At 38.9% G+C, this 25,849-nt stretch overlaps 2 protein-coding genes across 2 annotated transcripts in view; one reads left to right on the top strand and one right to left on the bottom strand.

Moving 5' to 3' along the window:
• CCDC73 (coiled-coil domain containing 73) overlaps positions 1 to 17,667 on the bottom strand; it is a 79,889-nt gene extending 62,222 nt beyond the window's left edge. The window contains exon 1 of the mRNA XM_021301279.2: positions 16,939 to 17,667. The gene's annotated coding sequence lies outside the window, so the exon portion shown is untranslated. The remainder of the gene's footprint in view (positions 1 to 16,938) is intronic.
• PRRG4 (proline rich and Gla domain 4) lies at positions 17,136 to 24,967 on the top strand. The gene is made up of 6 exons (XM_065065369.1): positions 17,136 to 17,271; positions 18,028 to 18,143; positions 21,181 to 21,344; positions 22,528 to 22,576; positions 23,219 to 23,354; positions 24,076 to 24,967. Exons 2-6 carry the CDS (start codon positions 18,038 to 18,040, stop codon positions 24,314 to 24,316), a joined length of 696 nt encoding a protein of 231 aa, XP_064921441.1. The 5' UTR covers positions 17,136 to 17,271; positions 18,028 to 18,037; the 3' UTR covers positions 24,317 to 24,967.
• The last annotated feature ends 882 nt before the right edge of the window (positions 24,968 to 25,849 follow it).

Raw genomic sequence — 25,849 nt, 5'->3', positions numbered from 1 at the left:
GATCTAAAAATCATTGCAGTATCACACCAAAAAATTATTTCCTCCAGAGTCTTCTAAAGTTTTAAAAGTCAATCGATTTTCCAAAAATGCCAAACATTTCAGTTTTCAAAAGTGTGTTGCCAACCTTGTAAGACAACTGGTTTCTAAAAGCTACAATTAATACACCAGTATATTGGTTTTAATTTACAAATAATTATGTTCTTCTGGAAACTAGAATATCAAAACCCCAACTCTTTAATAAGGCTCAAATCCAGAAGAAAATAAGAATCTAACATTTGTGGTTTTGTAGTCATAATACCTGAAATCAAAAATCATTTAGAGGTAGGATGGGACAGCTTTGTGACTTTTGAATCAGAAGATTGTATGATTTATTGGAATTTTACAATAAATCACGTAGTACTGTCAATACAAAGTATTTATTTTAAAGGACTACTTTATACTAATTTTAATTCTAAATAAATATTTATACTAAAAATTCATGGAATCTTTTTGTTCGTATAAATCACATAACTCTAAGCTGGGTGAACATACGCTTAATATAAGAACACCTGTCCCAGGTCAGGCAAAGGCTCCTTCTACCTCACTAGTTCATCAATAACACACAGAAGTCCAGTGGTAACTCTCTGCTACTGAATGGGAGGGAACAGCAATTCTTCTCCTTGACCTTGCAACTGCAGGATTTTTAAATTAGCCCCAAACACCAATTTGGATCATGTGTTGCTTTTTATAGTGTAAAAGTCCAGTACAACATCGCCATCAGCATGCAATTTATGTTTTGACAATACCCCTTTGAAGACTGGTGGAACTAGACAGCTTCTTCAAGGCTTTTCTGAAGAACATTCTCTCTTTACTGATAGATTAATAATACTTTGTTATATATCAACTCTACCCACCCTTTTTCAGTCTCTTTCCTAAAATTAGAGGTGACACTTTTACTGGTTTACCTTAAAAAAACAGGACAGAATTGTCTAGAGGAGTCATGACAGAAATTATGAAACAGACAGTGAATATAACATATAGCCTGTTACAAAAGAAAGCAAAGATGTTGTTCTTTGCTGCCCTAAAAGCTGAAAACTTAAAATAACATTTTCCATATAGTAGATACCCCACAAGTGAGCACATTTTATTTAAGGAATGGATTTGTGAATCTGCTATTTTATGTTATTTTCCAAATAAAAAAAATAGTCTAGTCACATCAAGGTGTCCTTATCTATGGTATTAGAAGCTTCTGGCCTAAATTCAATGGCACTTGTTTAAATTGAAGATGAGTATAAAGATTTTCCTTCTGGAAGCTGTACACTTGTTCTAACGTTGCCTTTGTCAAACCTCAGGAAAGTATTGTGTCATTTGTGGGAGGGAGAGCAATTTACCTCCTTAATAAAGCACAATTGTCCTTAAAAACATGTCTTAGAAGCTTTGCTGAAAAAACCCTCACTAGATACTAGTAATCTAAGACAATCTGGTTGGTGATTTATCTCCTCCAGAAATTTCATTTAAAAAAAAAAAATACTGTGGGAAAAGCACTGTTAGAACCCTCAGGTTTTCTTGGTCAAGAAGTAATAGGTCTGGGTTGTCTGTTTCATTTTTCTCATTTGACTAAAGTTTTTATGTGCTATTCTGTATAACCCAGCATTCCCAACTCTGTTTCAACATGTTAACGAAACCACTTTAGGGAGTACAGATAAATATAACAGCTAAGCGTGCTATAAGTGTTCTCATCGTATGACAACCAAAGGAAGCAAAAAAGCGCAAAGCTGAACAACACATTCCTGAGAAGACCAAACTGATGACCCAGAAAGCATTTGGGAAAGTCCCTCTGAGAGTCTTTTTATTCCATCTGCAATACTTGATTTGGATGGGAAAATAGCTGTTTCAATTATCACAGTGCTCCAGTGTACTTTTTAGACCATAATCCAGTAAAGATTACTCCATCAAATGCAGAGCTGTAGCAAATGTAACTTGAAGGGTGACATTTTCAAGCATGTTTTGTCAGTTACTCCATAGTCTGTATTAGCTACCTGTTGATTTCTGGATGAAGTTTAAGAGATCAGAACTGCTTGTCTAAGTACTACATTGCTTGGGATCACTTTTTCCCCCCCCAGTACAAGAGGATCCCTTTGGTAAGTGGAATTCTTTTAATGAAATATATAACCTCTCACAAGCTAGCCAGCTCAGGCATTTTCAAAAAAGGAAAAAAAGTGATTTAAAGTTTCCATATCATACAAGTTGGTTAGTAGGTCCAACAAACACAGAACTACATTTTCAGGATCCTTTCCTTCTGTAATAATAACTAAATGGCATATTGTATATGTATTTTATATGACAATACTATGGTAAGAAGACATAATAGAGGATTTTTTTCAACCACAAGGAAAAAAGATTATTAAGAAATGAGCAGAAAAAAGAAAGCTTAATTTCAGTTCAAACTAAGGAAAGAGGAAAACATAAGGCAGTTGCACTCTAATTAAGGCTATAAAAATGCATATCTACCTACCTTCTCCCTAACCTTTCAATCCCATCATTTTTCAAGATTTAGTCAGCATCCTTTTACCTATTAGTATAAAGACATTAACTGTTTGGGGGATTAATAGAACTCGGGTTTACTCAAATTTTACAGCCGCAGAAAAACCTAGCGGTCTTTTAGTAAGCCGAAAAGGGGTTTCCATTCGTTTTAAACACCACACTGCCACCTACTTGACAAGCTAAAGCACTGTGCTGTCCTCGTACTTCATGAACCACAATCACAGCTAAAGCCATGGAATAAACATTAAATCGCTTCCTAAAAACATGTTCATGCAACGACTGAGATATTTGGAGCTTTTGTGGCTTCTAATAACTTCTTCATCCAATAGAAGCGCCCTGGCAGTGCAAAGCAAGAGGGAACTGCAATTCTCAGAACTCATTTGCAATATCACTCACTTTCTGCAAATAGAGCAGATGTATTCAGGTGGATTTCCAATGTGGTAGTCGCTACTTATTTGTAGTTATAGATGTGAAATAACTATACCAATCATATACTCAGCACCATCAAGGAAGGGATCAGTCCAAAATAATATAAACATTAAAGAGGTTTAGACTGAGGAATGTATTGAAGAAAGCCATACCCGTATGTGAGAGATCTAAAGATCTGTGAAATTTAGTTTTATCAATTAAAGAAGGCTGTCTGCTATAGAAGCATCATTCAGAACCACTGTGGAGTGTTTCTTACAGGACAGTCTCATTACAGGGAATAAATTGCTCTCTTGGCTAAATCTAATCCAAAAGATTAGGGACATGGCAGCAGCAGGAGCAAACAATCTCCTCTGTCAGCAAGTTCAGGCACTACTGATATTTAATTTTTTTACAACATTTAGGAAATACCTATTTTATATTCAGAAAGAACTGATTTGCCTGAATGCTGGTTTGTGGGGGTTTTTCTTCTCTTTTCTTTAAAATGTGTCTCACAAGAAGTAGTACTTTTCCCTCTACAAACCATTCCTCAACACAACTTACACGAACATTATCGCTACATATTTTGGAATGCCTGTGGTAAAGCATCAAAAGGAGAGAAATTATCTCAATGGTGCATAATACAATAAGAAAATTGTTTCTTTTCTGCCTGAGCATCCCAGATAATGTCAATATTAGTGAAAAAAAAAAAAATAAATCCTGTCTCATCATTAGAACAATTTCCTAATCCTATAGATGTGCACCCTGCTATAGGTTACCGTACGGATGTCTGTGCAGCACCGGGTTTGGAACAGCTCCCACAAGAGGTCAGGAACAGCAGGAGAAGCCAAGGAGCCTCCACAGTGTTCCGGGACACAGTTTTGTCTCCTCCTCACACCACAGCATCCCCAAAACTCCAGAGCAGCAGAGACTGCATAAAACAGGTGGATGTTCTTCCCCATCTTTGGGTACCCAGTCTAACAGGCACAGGGTTTTTGCAGGACAGAAGACCCAATGCATGATGTTTCTGTAAAGGTGACTTAGAGGACCATAATGACATGACACAGTGATAAAAACTTGAATGCAAAAGGCATAAGAAATAGCAACACTTGTAATATGACACGTAAATATACTGAAGACAGTATTTTTAAGAGCTTTTTCCATGTTAGCCTTTATCATGAACATGAGAGACAACGTGACTGATTTTACTAGAAATATTCAGTAAATACAGATGTTTTAAATACTTGTTCAAATCTTAAGTGAAAAATGAGATTTAAACTTTCCTACTGAGGACAAATCTTGCAACTTGAAGCACTCTGCTGTAGGCTATACATTTAGTTATTTTTTTGGCTAAAAATTCTCGCCATGGCTATAGTGACAAGCAAGTGGCACTAGAGTGTCAGAGGAAAGTAAAGCAGAAAAAACACCCTGGTTCCAAGCCAGAAACACGTCTCTGTAGTTACCTGCAGGTACACACGAACTCGGACACAAGCAACGCAAGGGGCATCAAATAAACTGAGGGTGTCAAGGCAAGCGCAGGGAGACACAGGAAAAGGAGAAACTCTCATGTACTTTTCTTTGTCCATTTGGGTACTGAACTAGACTTGGAAAAGGCGGCACTGACAGAAAAGTTGCACGTATTAATGTGTTTTCCTCACAGATCTGTAACATGGCAAGACTGTTCTTATACCAAGAGGTAAGAGGCCTGGCTAGAAACGTAATTACTTCTAGACTCTGGATGGGGCATTGCCTAAACAAAGACTACTAACAGCACCATGGCCTCCCAGGCCGAGCTGGAAAACCGCTTTTTGAAGCCGTATTTCCCCACCTCTACCAGTGCAAGGGCAGGTTTTTCTCTAGCAGAACAGCCCCCACACACCACAGCAGCACACCCGGCAGGCAGCACCGATCTCACCCACATTTACCTGGTTCTCCGGGCAGCGAGCCAGGGCTGCCCCCTGCGCCCCTTCCCTCCCCGGCAGCGCCTTCCCGCCAACAGCCATCCCCTCCTCAGGGTGGCACAGGGAGGGGGAGCGCACGTTTATAAGACAGTTAATTTGATAATATAGTTGATGCCATTTTATCAGCAGTGCATGAGAGTAGGATGCTTAACACTTTCCCATCTGAAACATAAACCCCTCCAGAAGGGAGCTGCACTTCCAGCCCCCGGCTGCCACGGCCCTCACACCGAGCTGCCCTCAGGAAGGCGGGAGAGGAGGCCTGACCCTCAGGGCCTTCCTGGGCTTCACGCTTCAAACACTTGTAACACTAAGTACAGAAACGCAGTTAATACACCCCTAAATCTGCCCACTTGAGACATCATGTATAAATTCACTTTTGAAGTGAATGGGACCGTAAGATAATTCATTTTTTCAAAGACATATCTGGTACTTTTTTCTTAACTTCTATACCCCGCTATGTAGTTCTGAAGCATATGAGTACTTTGCCTTAAGTTTGTACCCCTTTTCCCCAAACAAGATTTTCATTTTCTTGTTTTTTGTTTTGTTTGGTTGGTTGATTGGTTGACTGGTTTTTTTTGTTTGGTTTGTTGTAGTTGTTGTTTCGTTTAGTTGGGGGTTTTTTTGTGGTTTGGTTTTGGTTTTCCCCACACACAATAAGTTATATTTCTCTACTTGACTTTGCTTAAACAGTGTTATTTAACTGCTATTTAAAGCATCCACAAAACCAAAGAGAAGGCAATTTGACTTTTGGGAGGTATATCGCCCAGCTTTGTTAGAACACACATGAAGTAAATACTTTCTATTAAAAATCAACATTTCTAAACCGCTCAAGCTGGTATATATATTTTTCAAATGGAATACATGAAATATCTTTGTTTTTTTTAAAAAAAAAAAAAATAATCATAATTCTCAGAACTATACTCTTAATATTTTCTTAGCAAAAAATGTTGTTTTCTTGGCTAGGCAGCTTCCTCATAATATTCTTAGGAAGCACAATTCCAGTAACACTGGAAACCTGCCATGACACAGACCCCCCAGAACGCTACCTGAGCCTTGTAATGATGAATCTCTAATCAAGTAAATCCTCATTAACCTCACTGGGTACCACCATAGTCATGCTCATGAGCTGGAGCGCTGGGTTTTCTATGCATCACAAATAGATCTTTACAGACATATTACAACAAAAATCCTCAGCTAACACGTACAGGGCTTACGCTAGTGGAACAGGTGAGCAGTGTTAGTTGAGATTGTATAGTCCCCATAGGTCTTCACAGTGTTTTGAGGATTGCTGGATGACTACTGGAGATATACAATGGGAATATATTACCTCTTCAGAAAGATCTGCCAGTGGATTTTCACCTTGCAGTAAAATTGACCCTTTATTTTACACAAATACTTAGCTTGACCTTCAAGTACAAATCTTGTGTATTTAGAACTCAATGCTGCTCTCATTCCCGCTGATTTCAAGATTAAAAGAGCCACATACCACAAGAATAGTACGTTAATACAACTTGATTAAAGATCTTCTTTGCAATTTTCATACAAAACAGTAAGAGAATTAAAACTGAAGATACTATATCCAGTAAATTCTTTTATTATAGCTCTGTTTAAAGAATCACCACAACATTTTAAAGAGGTTCATGAAGAACAGCTTCAAAATTATACGCTCTTATTTGTTACTCGTGCAGTAACCATTGTGTCTGTGACTCCACCAATCGAGTAATTCTCTGCAAAACTAAACATTCATTTTTATATTTATCTTCATATCATTCATAAATCAATGCTGAACTGTTGCATGTAAGATGTAGATATACAGGAGCAAAAAAGGGGAAAGAAAGCCATACAGCTCAGGCAAATTATAATAGCAGTATAACTTGAAAATAAACACTATAATGAAAAAGTATGCAGGAACTTATCAAGGACTTGCATTTAACTTGGAACGTAAGCTGAAGTCACCTAATAACTGGCTATAGGGGTCTGTTACTTTTGCTTGATCACACTGGGGAGATACAAAAAGAAATGGAATAATCAACAGGAGAAATAAACAGGCCTCCAGTAACTATTTCATTTCCCGGACAAGGAGAACAGAACAATCTAAGTGACTTGGAGAAATATATGTTCCATCTAAGAAGAAAACAAAACACAAATCTGAAAGTAATATTGTAATTTTTTTTCCACTTATTTTCCTCTCTATGCTAAAATTCAAATATAAAAGTATTTTTTTTTATCCAAGATTGTTTGCATTTTACCTGGATTACTTCCTTCAACATCATCGTGACCTTCCATGAAAGCATCACTTCTGTAAATTGTATAGTGCCTTTCAATAAAGTTCCTAGCAAATAGTCATGTATATTTAATGTTACACGTAAATCGCATTTTATGGAAAGATAACATAGTCACTGTGGAATGAGTTGCTTTTTCCCACCCAAAATCCTATGATTTACTTGGCACAAAATAAAATATTTATTTGTAACAATGATATGTGTAAATGTAACATTTTCCAAAGTACAATTCAGAAAGCACTATTCGCAGAAGTTTTGAAATATGTAATCAAGATCTACTAGATGGGGACATAATTTGGACTGCCACCAGTAATATGAGATTTATTCCTGTCAAGGCCACAGTTGGAAGCTAAAAAATGAACAGAGTGGAGGGCTGAGCTTCATACTGAAGTTCATTTAGACATTTCCACTAATGAGCACCAGATTAGTTCATCGTGGCTGTGGCAGCTGTTGGAAATCACGGTGCTGGAGATTCAGCACAGCACTCCAACCTTTGAAATACTTTTGGCAGCCTAAGTAGATTAACATACTAAGCAAACCTTTGTCATTGCTCTAATGGTTTTCACTAGGAATTCTGATATTGTTAATCATATAACTTCATACTGAAGAAAAATCTATTTTTCAAGAAATGTGGAATTTATTTTTAAAATATTCTTGCACTGTAACTTACTCTATCAGCAATATCTTACTTGTAATGAAGCCTCCGTATAACTGATATCTTCAAATGTCATCTCAATCCGCACCCATCTTTATCGTAAATACCTACTTTAGGTCCCATGCACGTTTTTAAAACATGGTGTATACTTGATAATAAAACATGCCTATCAATTGCTGTGTTTCAATAAATGCCTTTTCTCTCTCAGCAGATGCTATTGCTAGACTTGACCCAAATTCAATTAATTTATACTTAGAACTGACAATATTACTATTAATTTGAGATATTTCATAAAATAGTAATGTGACAGTTATATAGCAGAGGTTCTTAGGGACATGGTTTAGAGGTAGGCTGGACAGTGTTAGGTTGACAGTTGGACTTGGTGATCTTAAAGGTCTTTTCCAAACAAAACGATTCTATGATTCCATAAATTGTATTTCTAGAAAATAATAATTGAAGTTACATCAATTTGTGTTGTGTGGTGGGAGGCTGTATAAGTTCCTTATGTACAAACTTATCCTTATACCACCCAGACCAACTCTTATTGGCAGGGCACAGCCCCAGGATGGGAAAACACGCTATTTGGGATCCCTGAAGGAGTTCAGTGGTACGTATGGCCAAGCACCCTAAATCACGAGGTTTCTTCCAAAACTGCCACCCCCAGAGATCCACGTACTTCTGCACAAGGGGCTGGTGGGTTTGCTGGACATGCTGCAATCATTCTTTGATTTTTAAATCCTTTCAGATTCTGCAGTCTCAAGTCTTTCCAAAAAGCTTTATGTATTAGATGTCCTTTGTCCTTAGAACAGCTGTATTTTCATTGCTTCTTGCTCTGGACATCTCCCTGTTTTCCAAATTATGCCATATTCACACAGACCAAGCAACCAGTGAGGGCAAATAAAGCTCAGTTCTTCTGCTTGATGCAGAAGCAGCCCTGATCAAGAAATCCATTAAATGTACACTTACCCTTCAGCTTTTCGCTGGCAGTGGTACTATTCACAAATTAAAGTTACGCACACAACCAACTGCTTTGCTGAACGCTCCACACCTAAACAGAAGATTAAACCCCAAAAATGTCTGCTACAAGTAACAAGTTTCAAAACCTTAATCTGAGATTTACCCTCCCACCTTTTTTTTTTTAATCTGAACAGTGTCCTTAAAGGGACATTAACACAACGTCACAGGTTCCTTCCTTACATTAAGGACATAAACTGCACTCACACTGTCAGCTGCGGCCTCACTCATGCAGGGTGTGCTCTTTAAATAATAAAAACAAATCACATTGCTGATGTATGTAAAATTAAGTCTGACCTACGACAAAAAATAATTTATAGTAGTGTAATTCTGCGCATTTCTCAAATACCCACTTCCAATACCTTAAAATAATTTGTTGATGTGATTTTTTCAGTTATAAAAGTCTGCTCCAATACATTGCTAGCATAGAAAAAAAAGGTATCAGAATCAAAATAATTTTTAAATAAAGAAAATATCTTTCTTCTGTATTTCTCTCAAATAAAGAGGATGATTTTTTGACCACACAAACCCCCGCAAATGCTACAAAGGTAAAAACCAGCCATGACTCTTCCTTAACATTTTTCCTGGCAGTTTAAAAAAAAAATGGTGTGGGGTGCTTAGTTGTGGTTTTTTGGTTTTGTTTTGGGTTTTTTTTGTGGCTTTTCTTTATTTTGTGGGGTTTTTGTTGCTTGCTTTTTTTTTTTAAATATAGGTTTTTTGTGGTTGTTTAAAGGAAACCGAAACTAGCAAGTACCACCAAATTCAATGGATAATTTTATTGGGATAAACATCAGACCTAGGATTAGCACAAACCGACATCTGAAAGACATAAAAAGACTTAAGTCTCTTTTAATTTTGTTTTCATAATTGCATTATTGAAAATAAGCTGGTGTAAGAGATTGGGGGGGAGGGGAAGAAGCAGGGACTCTTTGGCTGACTGGACGTGTTACATTAATTTCTTAATATGTGAAGGAGTGGATTACCCCTTTAACAGCAATGGAAAATTAGTTTCTTTATTTCTTCATTAAGTCTGTGGGAGGGAAATTAATTTTCTACTCTAGTTTTCAAAATTAATTGAATATATCTTTATTAAAGTGATAAATATACACAGATGCTTTTTGGTTGAAGGAATTCTCTAAATTAATCCTAAACAGACATTTTCAAATCAGGATGATAGCACATAGTTATTTGGTTTGGTTCATTTTCTGATGTTATAAAAATATCGAAGAAAAAGAAAAAGGATCGTATAAACCCAGTATAATAATGCTGTCTATAGAAAAGAATATCTGAAAACAGTTTCATAGAGAAATTTTTGTAGTATTAGTTAAATAGCGTATATTTAGTCTTCATTTCTTCACACTGTGGCTGTATTATTTTTATATCCATGTTCTTGCAGCTTGCGACATGCCCCTAAGTGTCTATGCTGTCATACATATAGACATAAGCATCAAAAAATGGGGGGGTTTGATTGCTCTAACAAGAAACCATCGTTTTCATAAGCATCGTCCACTTAGTTTGAAGAATGAGGCAAAGTACCTTGAGGTGTCTAAAGATCTTCATGTGTGCATTGGTCCTTCGAGAAAATTACAAGACATCTCAAAAGTTACTCACTTTACTTCCTATGCATTCAGCATTTTCATATTTGTTTGCATTGTGTGTGTATTTCACATGGTGTACTTGCACCATTGCATCATTAGATTCCTTTATTTACATTCTTTAGTACTCTTTTATGCAAAGTTAACCACCTCAAAGTGCCAACAGTATTCTTATTTAGCCTGATATTGCATAAATAAACATTTTATCTAATACCTTTCCTACTCAAAAAATAAGTCAAACACTTTTCTAGAGAACTTGGATGTTTAAACAGTGGATAAAACCTACTGATGGCAACAGTGACTTTTCCATCTCCTGGGATGTTCAGCTGAAGACCAGATGCCTTAGCAAACAACGTGCTTTGGCCAAACATGAGCTCTGGAAGGAACAGAAAAATACCACAGTGGAATCCCAGAGCTAATAAGGGCAGTTAGATTTGTCAGTCCTTTAGAAGCATCAAGCCCTTCATGCACTTTTTGTGCAAAAGGTTGAAAAGAGTAAGAAAATTAATGACAGTCTCCTACAACTTAATTTTCCTGAAGTACCTCAGACGCATTAAACAGCGTATTGTTTCTCATCCCTCGTTCAACGACAATTAAAAGTCCAGGCTATTTTATGGGGCCAGTCTCCCTGCACAAATAAGTAATCATGTACAAAACTATATCGATAGACACAGGTTATTTTCATTTCATCTTTCCTAGGTTTTAAACTTAAGTGGCCAACTTTGTAACTTCTACCATCTTTCGTGAATTACTGTATTCTTTGTTAAAGAAAAAAATCTAAGAAATAAGTCATAAGACAATTCTTCCTGAAATTGCAAAGTCCAACCTCTACCACTAAGTCCCAAGCAAAAGCCACCAATTTCTCCATTTTGTAAGATCTGTAACTGTTGGATTAAAAAAATAATCCATGAATGCAGAGAGTCAAACAATCTTTGTAGTCCTTCAGGAACAATGACCTTTAAGGGGATTGTTCTAAATAATCACTTAGAACTTAAAAATTATTTTCAACCTGAAAATTTTGTTTAAAAGCTTGTAATATTTTTCCATTCATTTTCTAGGTTCAAAAAAAACCAAAACACAACAACAACCCACAAAATTATTCCCTAAATTAAACACCAAAGATGGAAACAGCCCTACATGGTCAATGGTGACTCATCTTTGCAGAAGTTCCTTAAGTCACCCCCTTTTTATAGGCTCCACCTTCACTTCTGTTAATAGAATTCTGGTGAATTCTTTTGAGATTATTCTCATTGTAAGAGAAGAAGAAAGAGTGGAATATAAGTAACTAATCAAACAATGGGGGGAAATTACAGCTGATCTCCTTACTAGGAAGCTAATAGGAAGTTCTTGTTTGGTTGGTCAAACAAATAACATCTTAATTATAGGCACACAGAATGTAGATATGCAAAGTTTACATCGAACAAAAGCAAGACTGTCTCAAAAGCATTCACACATCATGATTCAACCAACCTATCCAATCCATTCCACAGCAATAGCTCTTCTCTTTCCAAACTGCCAGCTATGAAGTTGCAAAACACAACTAAGAGGAAGAAGCAGAACAAGTTCTTCACTTGCTTGGATAATTTACTGCTTGACAGTAGCTTGTTAAAAAAGTCTGAGTGCACACAGCATCTTCATTAACACATTAACCTTAATTTGCAAAGATAAAATAAGATGCATTCTTTTCCCAGAGAAACAACGTAGCATTAATGCACAGAGAAGTAAAAACAAACTTCAACTCTGTCTCCCCTTATTAGGAGAACTTAAAGAAGCAGAACAAAGGGGAGCCTGCATAAAAATAAAGTAACAGACAAGATTTCAACTACCCGAGGAAACAAGTCAATGGTGAAATGATCAAAGGAGCTATCACCAAAGTTCTCTTATTTAGGGAAAAACAAAATATCTATGATCCACCTCATAATTAAAACAGCACAGAGTGGAGCCCCTTCCAAAAGTGCAACATTTATTGAAGTTTCAATGTGATAGGTTTTTACCAGTAGTGCTATTTTAATTTCCTCATGCATGCAGTTGTACATGTCAAGAGTTGTACACACACCCGAGATGTGGTCACTACAACTATTCTGTTGGAAACAAAGCGGAGTTTTGGGGTCCACAGAACAAAAAGAATTTGTACCAGAACTCCTCAATGGACCTCTCTTTGTACATCACTTAAATTTACTGCACATTGCCTTAGGCAGGCAGACTATTTAGACAGCTTATCATCACTGATCTTAACAACATTTTCAGAAAAATCTTTGCTTCTGTGTAGTCTATAATTATTTTTAGAACCAGGCTTTAGACTGTAGCAACAAATAACCGCATCATCTACAGACCTGCACTGGTTTTCTCTCACGCGTGACATTCTCTCATTTGGACTAAAAACCTGAAAGCTCTCACCAATTGCTTCCTCAAATGCAATAAAATTCACTTTTCTCTTGTTCTGGCTGTAATGTGCTAGACCACTTTCTGGAAATGGTAGTCAACATAAAAAGAATGGCAAATTACAATATGAAGGGGAAAACAAAACATAAAAACAAAAAAATCCCCAAACCAAACAAGCAAACAAACAAAAACCTCAAACAAACAAAAAAAGCACAAAACAAAACACCACCAACCAAACTCCAGGTTAAGGCCACTGCCTATAAAATTTGTAATAATGAAAAACAGTAGAAATTTGTTCTATTATCAACCATGACAAGAATTATGTCTGCTTGGATAAAAGCACCTAAAATAAGCACCTCACCCATTTAGAGTTGGCTTATACACACCAGAGAAATATATCAAATTTTTAAGATTACATGTCTAAAGAAAAATTCTTAAAAACCCCTTTCTCACCTTAAGTCTTCAAGCAACCCTCCCACAACAACCACCAAATTCCTTGTGGATCAACCAAATACCCACCGAATAGAAAGTGACTGTATCACAGCAACAAAGTTAACAAATACATCTGCACAGCTACCAGAATAAATGCCAAGTATAACAAACATCAATATCCATTGCATTTATGCATGTCTGAAGCCGTCATTTCTGCTGCAGCTGAGCAAAATTAACACACAGCCAAAGCTGTCAATCTGGTGTTACATTACTTCACCTACAAATAAACCAAAAGCTCAATTTTGTTAGAAAATGAAGGCTTTTCGAGCCACATTTCATACAGCTTTGTCTTGTGTACTTTGATAACACATTCTCAGCAGGAACATTCAGAATTATGAATCAAAGCAGAGCTGTAAGAGGAAGCTGTAAGGCCACCCAAGAGCTCCCTCTGGTGTGAACAAGAAATAAGTCCAAGAAAACAACTGTACAGAGAAATGTGTTAGTGAGACAAAAAAGATGACACAACAGAAATAGATAAGGAGCTAAATGTTAACCCCAGATCTTAGAAGGCTGAGATGAGTTTGAAACATCCGGGCTTTTGCTCTACTAGAAGCAGACGGTATCATGGGATGGTTGAGGATGGAAGGGACCTCTGGAGGTCACTCGTCTGCTCCACCAGCCCCACTCACCCCCAAGCTGGGCCACCTCCAGCCAGTTGCCCAGGTGGCTTTTGAACATCTCCAAGGATGGAGACTCCACAACTTCCCTGGGCAACCTGTGCTGGTTCTCGGTCACCCCAAAGTACAAGAAGGTTTCCTTATGTTCAGGAGGAACCTCCTGCGTTTCAGTTTGTGCCCGTTGCCTCTTGCCCTGTCACTGGGCACCACTGAGGAAAGCTCCATCTCCTTTACATCCTCCCTTCAAGTATTTGTACACAGATGAGTTTTCCTCCCCCTTCACACCAACAGTTTTCATTCCTGCTTTGGTACCTTAAATATCAAAACTAAACAGGATGATTTTGCTAGTCAAAAAGTATCTCACCAAAACAAGATAAAATTGTATCAAGAAACACCACAAGCAAGTTTTCATCACACTACTAGGAGGTTTTGACGTTAATATTTTTTTACCTTGTGTATATTTGGGAGCACATTGTTTTAAATGAAGCAATTTACACTGACATTTTTCAACAGTCCATTTCCTGGAATTCTCACATCAGGACACGTACGTACAGATCCCACAACACACCAGCCTTCCCAATGACAAAAAAAAAAAAAGAGTTCTGACTTTTTAAAATTCGCTGCATGTAAAAATACTTTGAGCAACTGACAGCAGAGAATTTTAATCCTACTAGATGAGCAGCATCCTCGGTGGGAGCTGACAGCACTCATCAGCCGGGAGCACTGGGCCTAATTACTGAAACCAAAGCGGGTGTTTGCTTCCCCATCAGTATTGGTAACATTTCCATTCCCTTTCAAATATCGAATACAGAGACAAGTATATGTGAAATTCAGCCTCGCAAGGCTTTTACTGACCCTCTGTAAGCATTTTTAGTTGAGTAACTTTCCCTTAAAGATTAGTATACTAACAATAACAAACTTCGTTAGTTGGATGTATACTTCTGTAATTTACATGCTATTACAAGTGGATACATTATTACTCAGGATCACAAAGATGGGCACATGGGAACATAAGCTGAGCTCAGCGAGGAGCACATAGGAGAAAATTAGTGGCTTTTCCAAATGAAAGACTACCCTTTCCAACATATAAGAACTTAATCTTTTCTTGTTACATCTCAATAATAAATAATCTATACTGCTTATGTTTTGTGTGCCATGGTTTTGAAAAACCCCCACCACACACACAGAAGTACCAGTGCACACACAGACAGAACACACATGTTCTCCCAAGATCCACACTGGCAAAGACATCCGAGTAACTGTTGTTGAGTGTTAAAGTTTTCCCACCAGAGTTCTACAGCGTTGCTCCTCCACCTTCAGAGCAGGGATGAGGTCCCAGCAGAGAGTTCGGATGGAGCTGATTGTTTCTTGGTCCACTCCCCAGATGACGCACATAAACAATTCTAAAATCTTATTCCCCCTCTCTTAATAACAACATGCAACAGTGGCATAACAGAGAAATACCTGTTGCTTGTATAACAGAGGTTCCTCATACAATGTTGTTGTTCTGACACATAAAAAGCTTCCACACACACATGCAGGTATTTTACTTAAACACACCACAGAGATGTTGTGCATTCGTGCCCTTGCGCTGTAGCTCTCAGCAGCTATTTCGCTGGTTGACGCCACTCTCGCAGACACAGTCATGTTGGAACTCAGGTAAGGGCTGAGTAGAAACACACAGGAGGAAGCTGTAAGGAACCTTTACAAAGTAATAGCAATTCTCTTGTTTTCCAACATGCAACAACTAAGTATTCCTATCTCCTCGGTATTATCTAGATAATAAACAATCTGTATTGCTCTTTTCTTATACAATATTGCTATCTTAGTCCTCCACCGTGTTACAAGCACATACATAATCACACTACAAAATTTTCTGTTGAGATATCCAGCAGTTAAAAAAGCATCAGAGCCGGCCCAGCTCATAAGTTACATATTCAGCAAGCACCTCTTAACTGCAGTGCGTGATGTCATTAAGTAAATATTTAACCACAGCCATCACTCCTCCAAAGCAGTTCCTTCTTATTTCACGCATCAGAAGTTTCTGTTTTTCTCCTGAGAATACCTGATCACTTCCACCAGTGTCATCCAATACCCTCGTTCTACTCTTTCCTACTTCTGTATATATGAGTCACTTCAGCACCTAAACACAATACAATCCAGAGACACTATAGGAGATATTCTAGCATAGACACCAATCGCCCTCAGTCCCTGGATTTCCTGGTAGCAAAATTGTTCCACTCAGGTGTTTCAAGAGCTTCTTCGGTGTCCAGTTTTTAACCCAATCCATCCCAAAATTCTTCATGTATTTAATGCTACCAGCATACCGTGTTAACTGCATTTTCAACCTTACCTTTTGAAAGACTTGTCAAGTCTCTCGTCTTTCTAAGCACCACATACAGTTTGGGAAACTACTCTTAAAGCAAGCATGAAGTACTAAATTCTCTCATGTCTTTTGGAGAACCCAAAACCACCACAGACCCAAGTGCTAGAACCAGCCTCCATGCCCAGCTGCTCCTCCACTCCGGGCAGGAGGGTAAAGGAGGCCCCAGGGCAGGTGTGAGCTAGTGGAGACCTCACGAGCTTCAGGGAGCCATGTCTGCCACTCTCCAGCCTTTATGGCTAAAGTTCACATTAAGTTTTGTCTTTACTTCACCACCAAAGTTATTTTCACATGTGCAAAACTTACTCTGGTCCTTTTCCTGCTGTGATCAGCTGCTTGGCTAGCAAAGCTTGGTGGACACAAAATATTAATTTGCTGTTAGGTAAGTAACTGCTTGAGGATGAGCAGATGATTAAAAGGCACCATTTCTCACCCCCTTCAGGGAGGAAGCCCTGTCCGCAGGTTCTGCAGACCAGGGGCTTAACTTTTGGGAAATAAAGAGCCAAACCAGGTTGTCAGCCTCATGATTACCACAGGAGGAAAAAAAATAAAAAAATAAAAAAATAAAAAAAAATTAAAAGCCAGTTTTAGCAGTAAAATATGCTCACAGAAGACAAAAAGACTGCTACCTTGTCCTCAGAGGGCTCCCGGGGGTGAGCTGAGGAGACAGCCAGGTGCTTGCAAACGAAGCCCCAGCGCTACCGCCGTCGCCCGGGCTCCCTATCCGGCCTTCCCGCTGCTCCCACCGACCCCTTTTCCCTCAGGCTCCAGGGGCGGTTCCGCCCCCCGCCCGCGGAGGCGCGAAGCCCGGGCAGGGCGGGCGAGCGGGGGCGGCCCGGTACAGCCCAGGTGCAGCCCCGTGACTCCGCCGCGCCCTTTCCAGGAAGTGCCGCCGCAGCCCCGGCAGAGGCTGCCCCGTCAGCCGCTCGCCTCGGGTCGCCGCCGGAGCTCCGCCAGGGCAGGTAGGGCTGTGCGACGGGAAGCGGGACCCGGCGCCCCTTCTCTCCACCGGGACAGGGGGCGCTTCCCGGCCGACGCCTCCCGCTCCCCCGGAACCAGCGCGACTGGGGCCGGCGGCCGGGCGCCCTGGCTCCGCCACGGGCGGGCCGGGGAGGAACTGGGGAACCCCTGAGGGAAGGTCCCGGCGGGGAGAAGGGGCCACTGTGCCCTCGGTGTGGCGGGTGCCCTCGGGTGATCGCCGCACGGCTCAGCTCCAGGCAGCGAGCGTGGCTTTTCCCTGTGTCGGACCCTTGGAAGAATTCAGAATTCTTAATTTCTACAGCTGTCTAGATGGGAGAATGCAGGCTCTCCCCGGGAGGAGGTTGGCAACGGCTTTCTCCTGACAAAATGGTTTCTGTTTGCGCCGGGGAACTCTTAGAACCTGCTGTGGGCAGTTTGGGAGGGTCCCTGCAGCCCCCGTGTGCCGCCTTCCCCGTTAAATCCCCAAACAACCGCGCTCAGCCCCGGCAGAGCCGAGCGGAGCCGGAGGGATCGCCGGGTGACATGTGCGGCTCTTATGCAACGGAAACTTACTGATAGACACGCAGGACCAGTTTGGATCCGCGTTTTTCTTCTAGGGAACCATCAGCCTGGCGCTGCGTGTAGGCGCTTGCGTTGGATGACTTCATTTGTAGGATTCACTCAGGGGTCATCGGGGACACTTCGGAAGGTTGCGTTGTCATTTTCATCCCTAACTCGGGTTAGTTTCTGCCTGACAGATACCACGCCATGTTTGCGGTTTTGGTGCTGCTGTGTCAACTACATGGGATGATCTTTGCGTTTCCTCACTGCGCAGGGGGATTAAGTAACCTGAAGCAACCTGAATGGAAAGACGGTAACTTTTAACATGGTTTTATACTTTCCAAAACTGTATCTAACTTTGCTTCTGCTGAGAAATCTTTTTTGGGTGTGTGACTAGTTGTGTGGGGGTTTGGTTCTTTTTTTTTTAACTTCATTACAAAAATCAAGCCATTTTATGTTTAATTTTAGAATATTTGAATATCTTTTGCTGAAATGAAAGATAATTGACTTGGATGTCTATATTAAGTATTCATCAGATCCAGTAATAAGTGCAGATTGGGACAACTGAGCTTTCTCCAAGTCTCAAAGCTTGTTGTCACTGTTATAAGCAGAATCCTCCAAATAACATCAAGATTCCAAAAGCTTGAAATCTGTATTTAGAGAGCACTGCTTGGGTACTATTAGAACACATCACAATTTTATCTGTATATCTAAAATTGCTTTGCATTTGAAAGGATTTAATTGCTTGGGTTTTTTTGAGATGGGTGTTTTTCCTCATCACCAGATCCCCTTTAAAACATCTTGAAAGACAAATACAGTGCTGCTATTGCAGTTCTTCTCTTTGGAGGGAGGGAAGTGGAGAGGAACTGAGGTAAAACCAAATGAAGTTCCCCAAAAAGACTCAAGCACTACGATGCTAAGCTGTGTAACGCTGAACATTTAAGCATCAGGGCTTCAAAAAGGCGTTTGTAACTTAGCTGTCCAGTCTCCTCAGTGGATAAGGAGTGGCTGAAACCTTAAGACAGAGTTTGAAAAGTCACCACAGTGAGCGGGAGGCTCCTTCAGGGCAGTGTGTTGAGCAGGAAACACGGCTGGCAGAAAAATGCTTCAGATAGGTTATTCATTAAAATCCATCTTGCTTTGGGGCATAAAACATTGGGCTGCCAGGCAACCCCTTCCCTGTGAGTGCACAGCACAGAACCGCTGCTGACAGCAGGCCCAGATCACCCTTCTTGAAAGACAGAGCTGGAGAGAGAAGGGGCCAACTCTTCAGTAATTTAGCAAGTAGAACAGTTGCCAAAAAACGGGGTACCTGCGTGGAGAGGTCACCCCCTGACCATTTTCTGAACATCTCTTACCAGCAGAGTTACTTTATTCAGCACATTGTGTAGATACACATATAAAGAAATTTGAGGCATCCTAAAATTTGGTTTATCATTTTGTTGAACCATGGCCTAAGGACTGCAGGACTGCATTCAGTTTCCTCACATACAGGACAGAATCCAAATCCATCTGTTTCATTCTCCAAATATTATGTTAATTGGAGGTGGAGATAAGTGTACTTTGACTACATCCTATCATATAAAGTGAAAAAAGCGCAGATAAATGGATAGACACTCTTTGAAAGAGAAAGGGCGCATGTGTGACAGGGAATTAGGGTCCTAGGCTCCAGGCAGCTTGCCTGTGCAGGCAACCTTAATTAAAATTTATCAATTCTTACCTAAACTAATTGAGAAGGGTAGCTAATACTGCTTGCATGGTACGGAACGAAACAGTAGTGAACAATACTGAAGATCCCTGTTCAGAAGATTGAAGGTATCCTCATGATTTCCACTGAACAAAGTACTGATAATATTTTTTTCCATAGAATTATTTTCTCTTTCCACTTGGGGGTTTGGTGTTTATTTGTTTGTTCATTTATTTCTTTCTTTTTGAATTAAGTCCTCTCGGGTTACTCTTAGATATAGCATAAATATTTTAAGCTTAGATTCTCTTACCATTACTTTAGAATAACAGATTTCCCTTCCTACACAAATGTGTGTACACACATGTGGGTCCAATATATCCTGTAATATTATAAATATATACAGTAATATTCCTTCAATATACTATAATATTAAGACATAACCTGTATGCAAGTTACGCTGCAGTTCTCTTAGTTTTCAGAGAGCAAACCATTTTGAGATACCATTGCAAGATCTAACAGTAGCTATTACAGTAAAAATTCCTGAATGATGCGATAAGCTAGCCAAACAAGCTAACAAGAACACAGAGTTAATTTGTAATTGAATAACTTTATTCTGCATCTCATCTCTTTTTTTTAGCCGTCTGGCTTGGTATACAACAATGCTGTTTCTGCATTACACTTGCAAAAATAATCCTCTAGTCATTTTGCTTAAGCAAATAGTCTGAATTTCTTGGAGTACAGATCAGGCTTTCACTGGAAACAAAACCAGAACACTAATTTTGTCATATAAAGATATTTTTTTTCTTGAAGGAGCTGTAGCAAGAGCAGGCTAAGACCTGCCTGTGGAAAATGCCTGGTGAGAAAATGCATTCCTGTATCCCAAGGCCTTCTATAATTTCACTAACCCTTCTGGAATCTCACCTCACAACTTACTCCATGAGGCCTCATGGAGCATGCAGTAAGCACAAAAGAAGGAAAAGAATTCAATGTCTTCAGAAGTGCCTGTTGTCAATAAAACTCCTATCGTGGACTAATTTAAAACGAATAAACTTTGCGATATGCCAGCCTTGGCGTAAAATTTGCTGCCACAACTGTGAAAGGAGGAAAATGTAAAATGATTTAAAATCCAAATTCCATCAAAAAAAAATTGGAACCAACGCATAGCAGAATATTGATAAATGTATATTGAGGATTCTTTAGAAGAGCTTGGTTGGTTGGTTTTTTAACCCCTTTTTCCCCCTTGCCTCCTCCTTCAGTAGGTCAGTGTCTTTCTGGGTTTGCTTCTGACTGAATTTCTGCTTTATGTGACCGTTACTTTGTTCTTAAGAGCTCCAGTGAAAAACTGATGCCCGCGTCCCAGAGGGATAATACCAAAGCTTGCACAACAGCTGTCATGAGAATCGAATTCTCTTGGCCAGTGTAAGGAATAGCTGAAATGCTTTATGAGAAAGGAAAATGTTTGTTTTGCATTGTGTAGTTAGGAGGGTTAGCAGCAAATATGACATTTTAGGAGGAAACTTTGATGTTTCTTTTTCCTGTATGTATTTGAGAGACGCCAGGGGAAGAAGAGGTCTCAATGTGCTCCTTTAGGATATTAACCACCCTTTAAAAATATCAAATTTAGCTTTCCTAACTTGTTTTAAATCAACTTTTTTTTTATTAGTGTTCACATCAGAAAAGGAGGCCAATTTATTCATTGGACGGCATCTTTTGAATAACAGATTTGATTTTGAAGCGTTCACGGCAGATAATCTGGAAAGGGAATGCCTTGAGGAGCTGTGCAATTATGAAGAAGCCAGAGAAATCTTTGAAGACCCTGATAAAACGGTAACTGTTCAAACTGAATCTAATATACTGAAAGGAAGTTATTGACAAAATTACCTAAATACTGTAGTGCTTCTGCAAACAACACTTAAGATACTTGCTTATTTTACTGTAAAAGTACAGGCCTCAATTAGATGGGGTTATTGCTTTAGCTACATGGTGAGTTCACCAGAATATGTACTGTTGTCTTAAAGATGTTAGATAAGGGCTCCAATTCTGCAAACAGATATGAATGAAACTGCAGACATACTGCTTGTGAATATACCTGTATGTTTGCAGAATCTCTAATAACCTCAGCGTCCAATGTGAATGTGTTCCACATGCTCTCTGTCTCAACTGGCTGATCGTGTCCTTGCATCATTCCAAAGAAGAGGTTTAGAGGAGCACAGAGCAAATCTGCAGTTCAGCTATTGCCAAGTATTCCTATAGCATTATCTTCTAAATCGTTACCTATATACAGCTATAAAAAAGAAGAAAAATACATAAAAACCATTCAGTCCAATAACGGAACGTGATGATCAGCTGAAGACTGGCTCTTGCTGCTCACAGCAAGAATCTCTTTGATTCTAGGTGTGCTCTGTGCTAACCTGCAGAAAGAGCAAGGAATACACTTTATTCTGAAGGTGGACATATTAATTTGCCATTGTCAGCATTTTCCTAAGAAAAAGGTAGAAGAGTTAAATCAGAATCTTGATGGAGTCTTTTGCTGGGTGGCAAAAGCAGAAATTACAGCTAAACACATGTAATGCATAACAGTCACGCAACATTAAAGTTTTTCTCTTAAATGAATCCCATTATTTTTCTAGCTGATATGAATTCAAATACTGTCCATGCAAATGTCTGATTCTCAAGACCTTTGCCTCGTTAATACTCTTCTGTAAGGATTTACAAAGATCAATTGTAAGCATTTTTAGTGTCAGAATATATGCTAACTTCTGTAGTCAGGCAGGAAAAAAAAGCACTTTATCACCAGCTGGCATTTTCTTCTCTGTGAAATTGTAATTTTTATGCAAACTTCAATATATGAGAAAAATATGGAGGGATAAGCATAAATCCTTCAGTGAGCAGGAGATGCTTCTCTTTATGCCATTGTTAAATTTTGCCTACAGTACCAGATTACAAAAACTTGTCTATAAGCCTGCCAATTCTATATCTTATATAAATCTGATCCTTTGTGTTTCTTTAGATGGATTTTTGGAAAGACTATTCAACTAAAGGCCCCAAAATAAAAATAGGTAAGTAATCTTTTTATTCTTTTCTTATATTGCACGATTCTGTGTTTGCTATAATAGTACATTCTTAAAAATACTCCATACATTCAGTTAACAAAATCAGAATTGATCATTTTACTGAAATTCACTGTGAACTGTGCAAATATATTGCATTATTTGATACAATAAAACATATTCACTGAAGTGTCTTACAGTGGGATCCATCATAAATCTGTAGGTAAAACCAATATGAATTTTGTTATCCATTTGTCCAATTATTTGTTAGACAATCAGTAAAATTTGGCTGCTTCCTGGGGTTTTGTTTTGTTTGTGTCACTCTTCTTCATTCCCCCCATTCCTTTAACAGTAACATAACAGTCTGATTCAGGTTCAGAGTAATCTAACACCAGGTGTTTTATTAAAAAATGGTCAGTATGACTTAAGGAAATACGTACAGCCTGATCAGAGCCACAAATACATGAAGTAATGTTTGGAAGGCAGCAGAAGACAGACATCGCAACAGTTTTATGTGCAGAAAAGAGACTTTAGACATCTGTGGAAAAGAACAGCCTTCTAGCACAGCAAAATTAGTATTTCACAATGTGTACTGTATACTATGTAGATGGAAGGAATGCATAATGAAAACAACCACTGTTGTATCTTTAGGTGATGAGGCACTACAGAAGATTAATGTCACAGGACTTCTCATCAGTCTAGTTACTGCTGGAGTACTTTTAGTTATAATCGTACTGATTATCTTCTACTGCTGCAAAAGTAGATGCAAATCAAGGCAACCACCAGGGTAAGGAATTTTCACTGTCTAAAACAAAATAAACGCCAAAACAAACTCTCGCTTCAGAATGGAATTTAAAAATCACTGTGCATTGGTCTAACTGTATTCTCAGAGAATCTAGTGGGAGTTCTCGTTCTTCCTTTCCTAGAAGCAAAGTTGGGTGTGCACTAGCAGCAGTTGGGCTGAAGTTATTAACAACACAAAAATGTAAACCAGTGCTTGCATGGCTGATGTACCTTTGAGGATTTTTTGGGTTGTTTTTGTGTAGGTTCTTTGTTCCAAAATATTCCTAGTAAAAAGATGGAATCATTTTAATAGGTTAGGGCTGCAGTGGGAAGTCCAACACGTTCTGTTCACTCTTTGAAGTAGGGTGTATGCTCTTCATGGCATGTAGTCACCTCAGATGTGAAATGAAGTTGGAGGAAATGCTTCTCTACCAATTCTCTAGCCCCTTGTTCTTTTATCCTAAACTTGAATAAAAGGGGACTCTGTGCTTCCTTTTCCCTCTAAATGTCATGTTACTGAGTTATTCTTACCAAGTGGTTTATTTGAGAGATTATTTGGCTTCTGGTCTTTATGATCATTGAAAACAAGTGGGTTTTGTTGTGCAGTGGTGTTTCTTTCTGCGTTAGTGGGGTTTATTGGATTTTTGGTTTTTTTCAACAAATGAGGCTTATTCTTTCTTCCATTTAAAACAGAGGCTGACGCAATGCTGTTAACTTTTGTTTAGGTACTTGGATTATGTAAGAAGACAAAGTTCATCCAGCATCTTCAGAAGGCACGAAGAATTTTCCCTAAACCCCCTTCCCCCGAGAACCGACGATTCAGGACTACCAACTTACGAGCAAGCAGTTACTTCAGATGGACACCATGACCTGCCACCACCCCCTTATCCAGGGCCCCCAAAAGGGCCACGGGTGTTTAGAAAGTCAATGTCACTTCCTGCCCCTTATTCACAAACCTCCTCTTGAGGTGATGGGGGAATTACTGAAACATGCTTTTTTTTAAAAAAAAAAAAAAAGTGTGTGCTACCTTGCATATTGCAAGACAATTTAGAAAAACGTGGAGGATCTTCAGCACAACTAGGAACAAGTGAAAATCCCATTTGGGAAGAGAGGTGACCTGTTGCAGAAGCTGCAGGACTGTTCTTTGCACAGTTATTGCACTAAGAGGAGTGAATTTGTGAAGAGTACATCTTGTACTGCCACCCTCTTCCATATGCACTTTGAGCCATCTCATCATATTATATTGATGTTTCATTAATAGCTTTTCTTTAAAAGGAACAGTATTCTAATTGGTCTTATTAACACTGTTTTTTTGTGACTATGAATACTTTAAACCACTATAAGTCTGCTTTGTTGTTTGGTATGTTCACTTCATTGCTGTGTGAATTTTTTATTCATTCTAGTAGTAGATTTGAGTATGAAAATTTCATTGTTTGGTCTTTCAAATGTATATGTATTACCACTTCCAGATTACACTCATTTGTTTTGGACACTGCTGGTTAACACACTACTCAATGTGTTGTATTTTTGTGATTATAGTTTTGGGTGAAAAAGAACCATTAATTGCATTACATATTACCCCTTCAGACAAAATATACTTTTATCAAATGGTTTTCACATTTGCTTTGACCTGGTATTTCGTGCTGAACGAATACTATGGGTTGGCGATGTTAAGCGAATAGCTAGAGATTTGTCCCGTGTTAAAAAAGTACCCAGGTTTTACAGATAATGTTTCCCTTACAGTTTAAAAATTCTGAGTGTTGAGAGATATTTATCTTGTGAAATCAAAGGCCAAACGACCCCACAGAAGCACATCGCACAACTATTTATTGCCCTGCTGGGTAAGAAAATGATACTTTTACATAGAATAAAACACATAGTTGAACACATGCAGCAAAGCTTTTTAATAAGCAGCAAATTCCACCCCCCCGACTCCCATTTGGCCCATGCTGTCAGCAGCAAATGGTATTTTAATTTGGTACCTAAAGTGCAGTTTGTGTTATAAAGGTTGAGTTTGTCTATGTGGCATTTCATTGCATTTTATGTCTTTTTAACATGCTAGAACCTGCAGCGCTATTGAGATGTAGAACATTACTACGAGATTTTTAATCTGTAAATGCTTTTCTAAAGAAGAAAATGCTCAAAATCTTGGAATATAAAGTGAGTTCATTTAAAACTCTACACAAGGAGGTCTTGCCCTTTGAAAAATACATACAACCCAGATCATATCAATGGACACTAGACTGTGTTCCAACTCCTAATGCTTCAGCATCAGATTTGGGTTCTGACAAGTCACAAACCTCTTTGCAGCTGCTTCTTTCTTGTTGAGAGATGGGGAAATCCCCTTGTGGAATAACTTCAATCCACTTTTGCCCTACTGGTAAAAGCATTTTGAAGTTCTTGGATGTTACTATTCTGTAAGGCTGAAGTAAGTGAGTCGTGCGAGATCGCTGTTGGTAACCAAAATACAGTTATGATTAAGTTATGGAATTATAAGCT

The sequence above is a fragment of the Columba livia genome, chromosome 5, assembly GCF_036013475.1.
Source record: "Columba livia isolate bColLiv1 breed racing homer chromosome 5, bColLiv1.pat.W.v2, whole genome shotgun sequence".
NCBI lineage: Eukaryota > Metazoa > Chordata > Aves > Columbiformes > Columbidae > Columba > Columba livia.
The sequence above is the reverse complement of the archived record's forward strand: the minus strand, read 5'-3'. Positions and strand labels throughout refer to the sequence as shown.

Bases quoted from the DNA above. Each gene is read 5' to 3' on its own strand.
- PRRG4 (XM_065065369.1), top strand. From the start codon at position 18,038: ATGTTTGCGGTTTTGGTGCTGCTGTGTCAACTACATGGGATGATCTTT. The intron at 22,577-23,218 runs GTAAGTAATCTT...TTGTATCTTTAG, and splicing joins AGGCCCCAAAATAAAAATAG to GTGATGAGGCACTACAGAAG. The intron at 23,355-24,075 runs GTAAGGAATTTT...ACTTTTGTTTAG, and splicing joins AAATCAAGGCAACCACCAGG to GTACTTGGATTATGTAAGAA.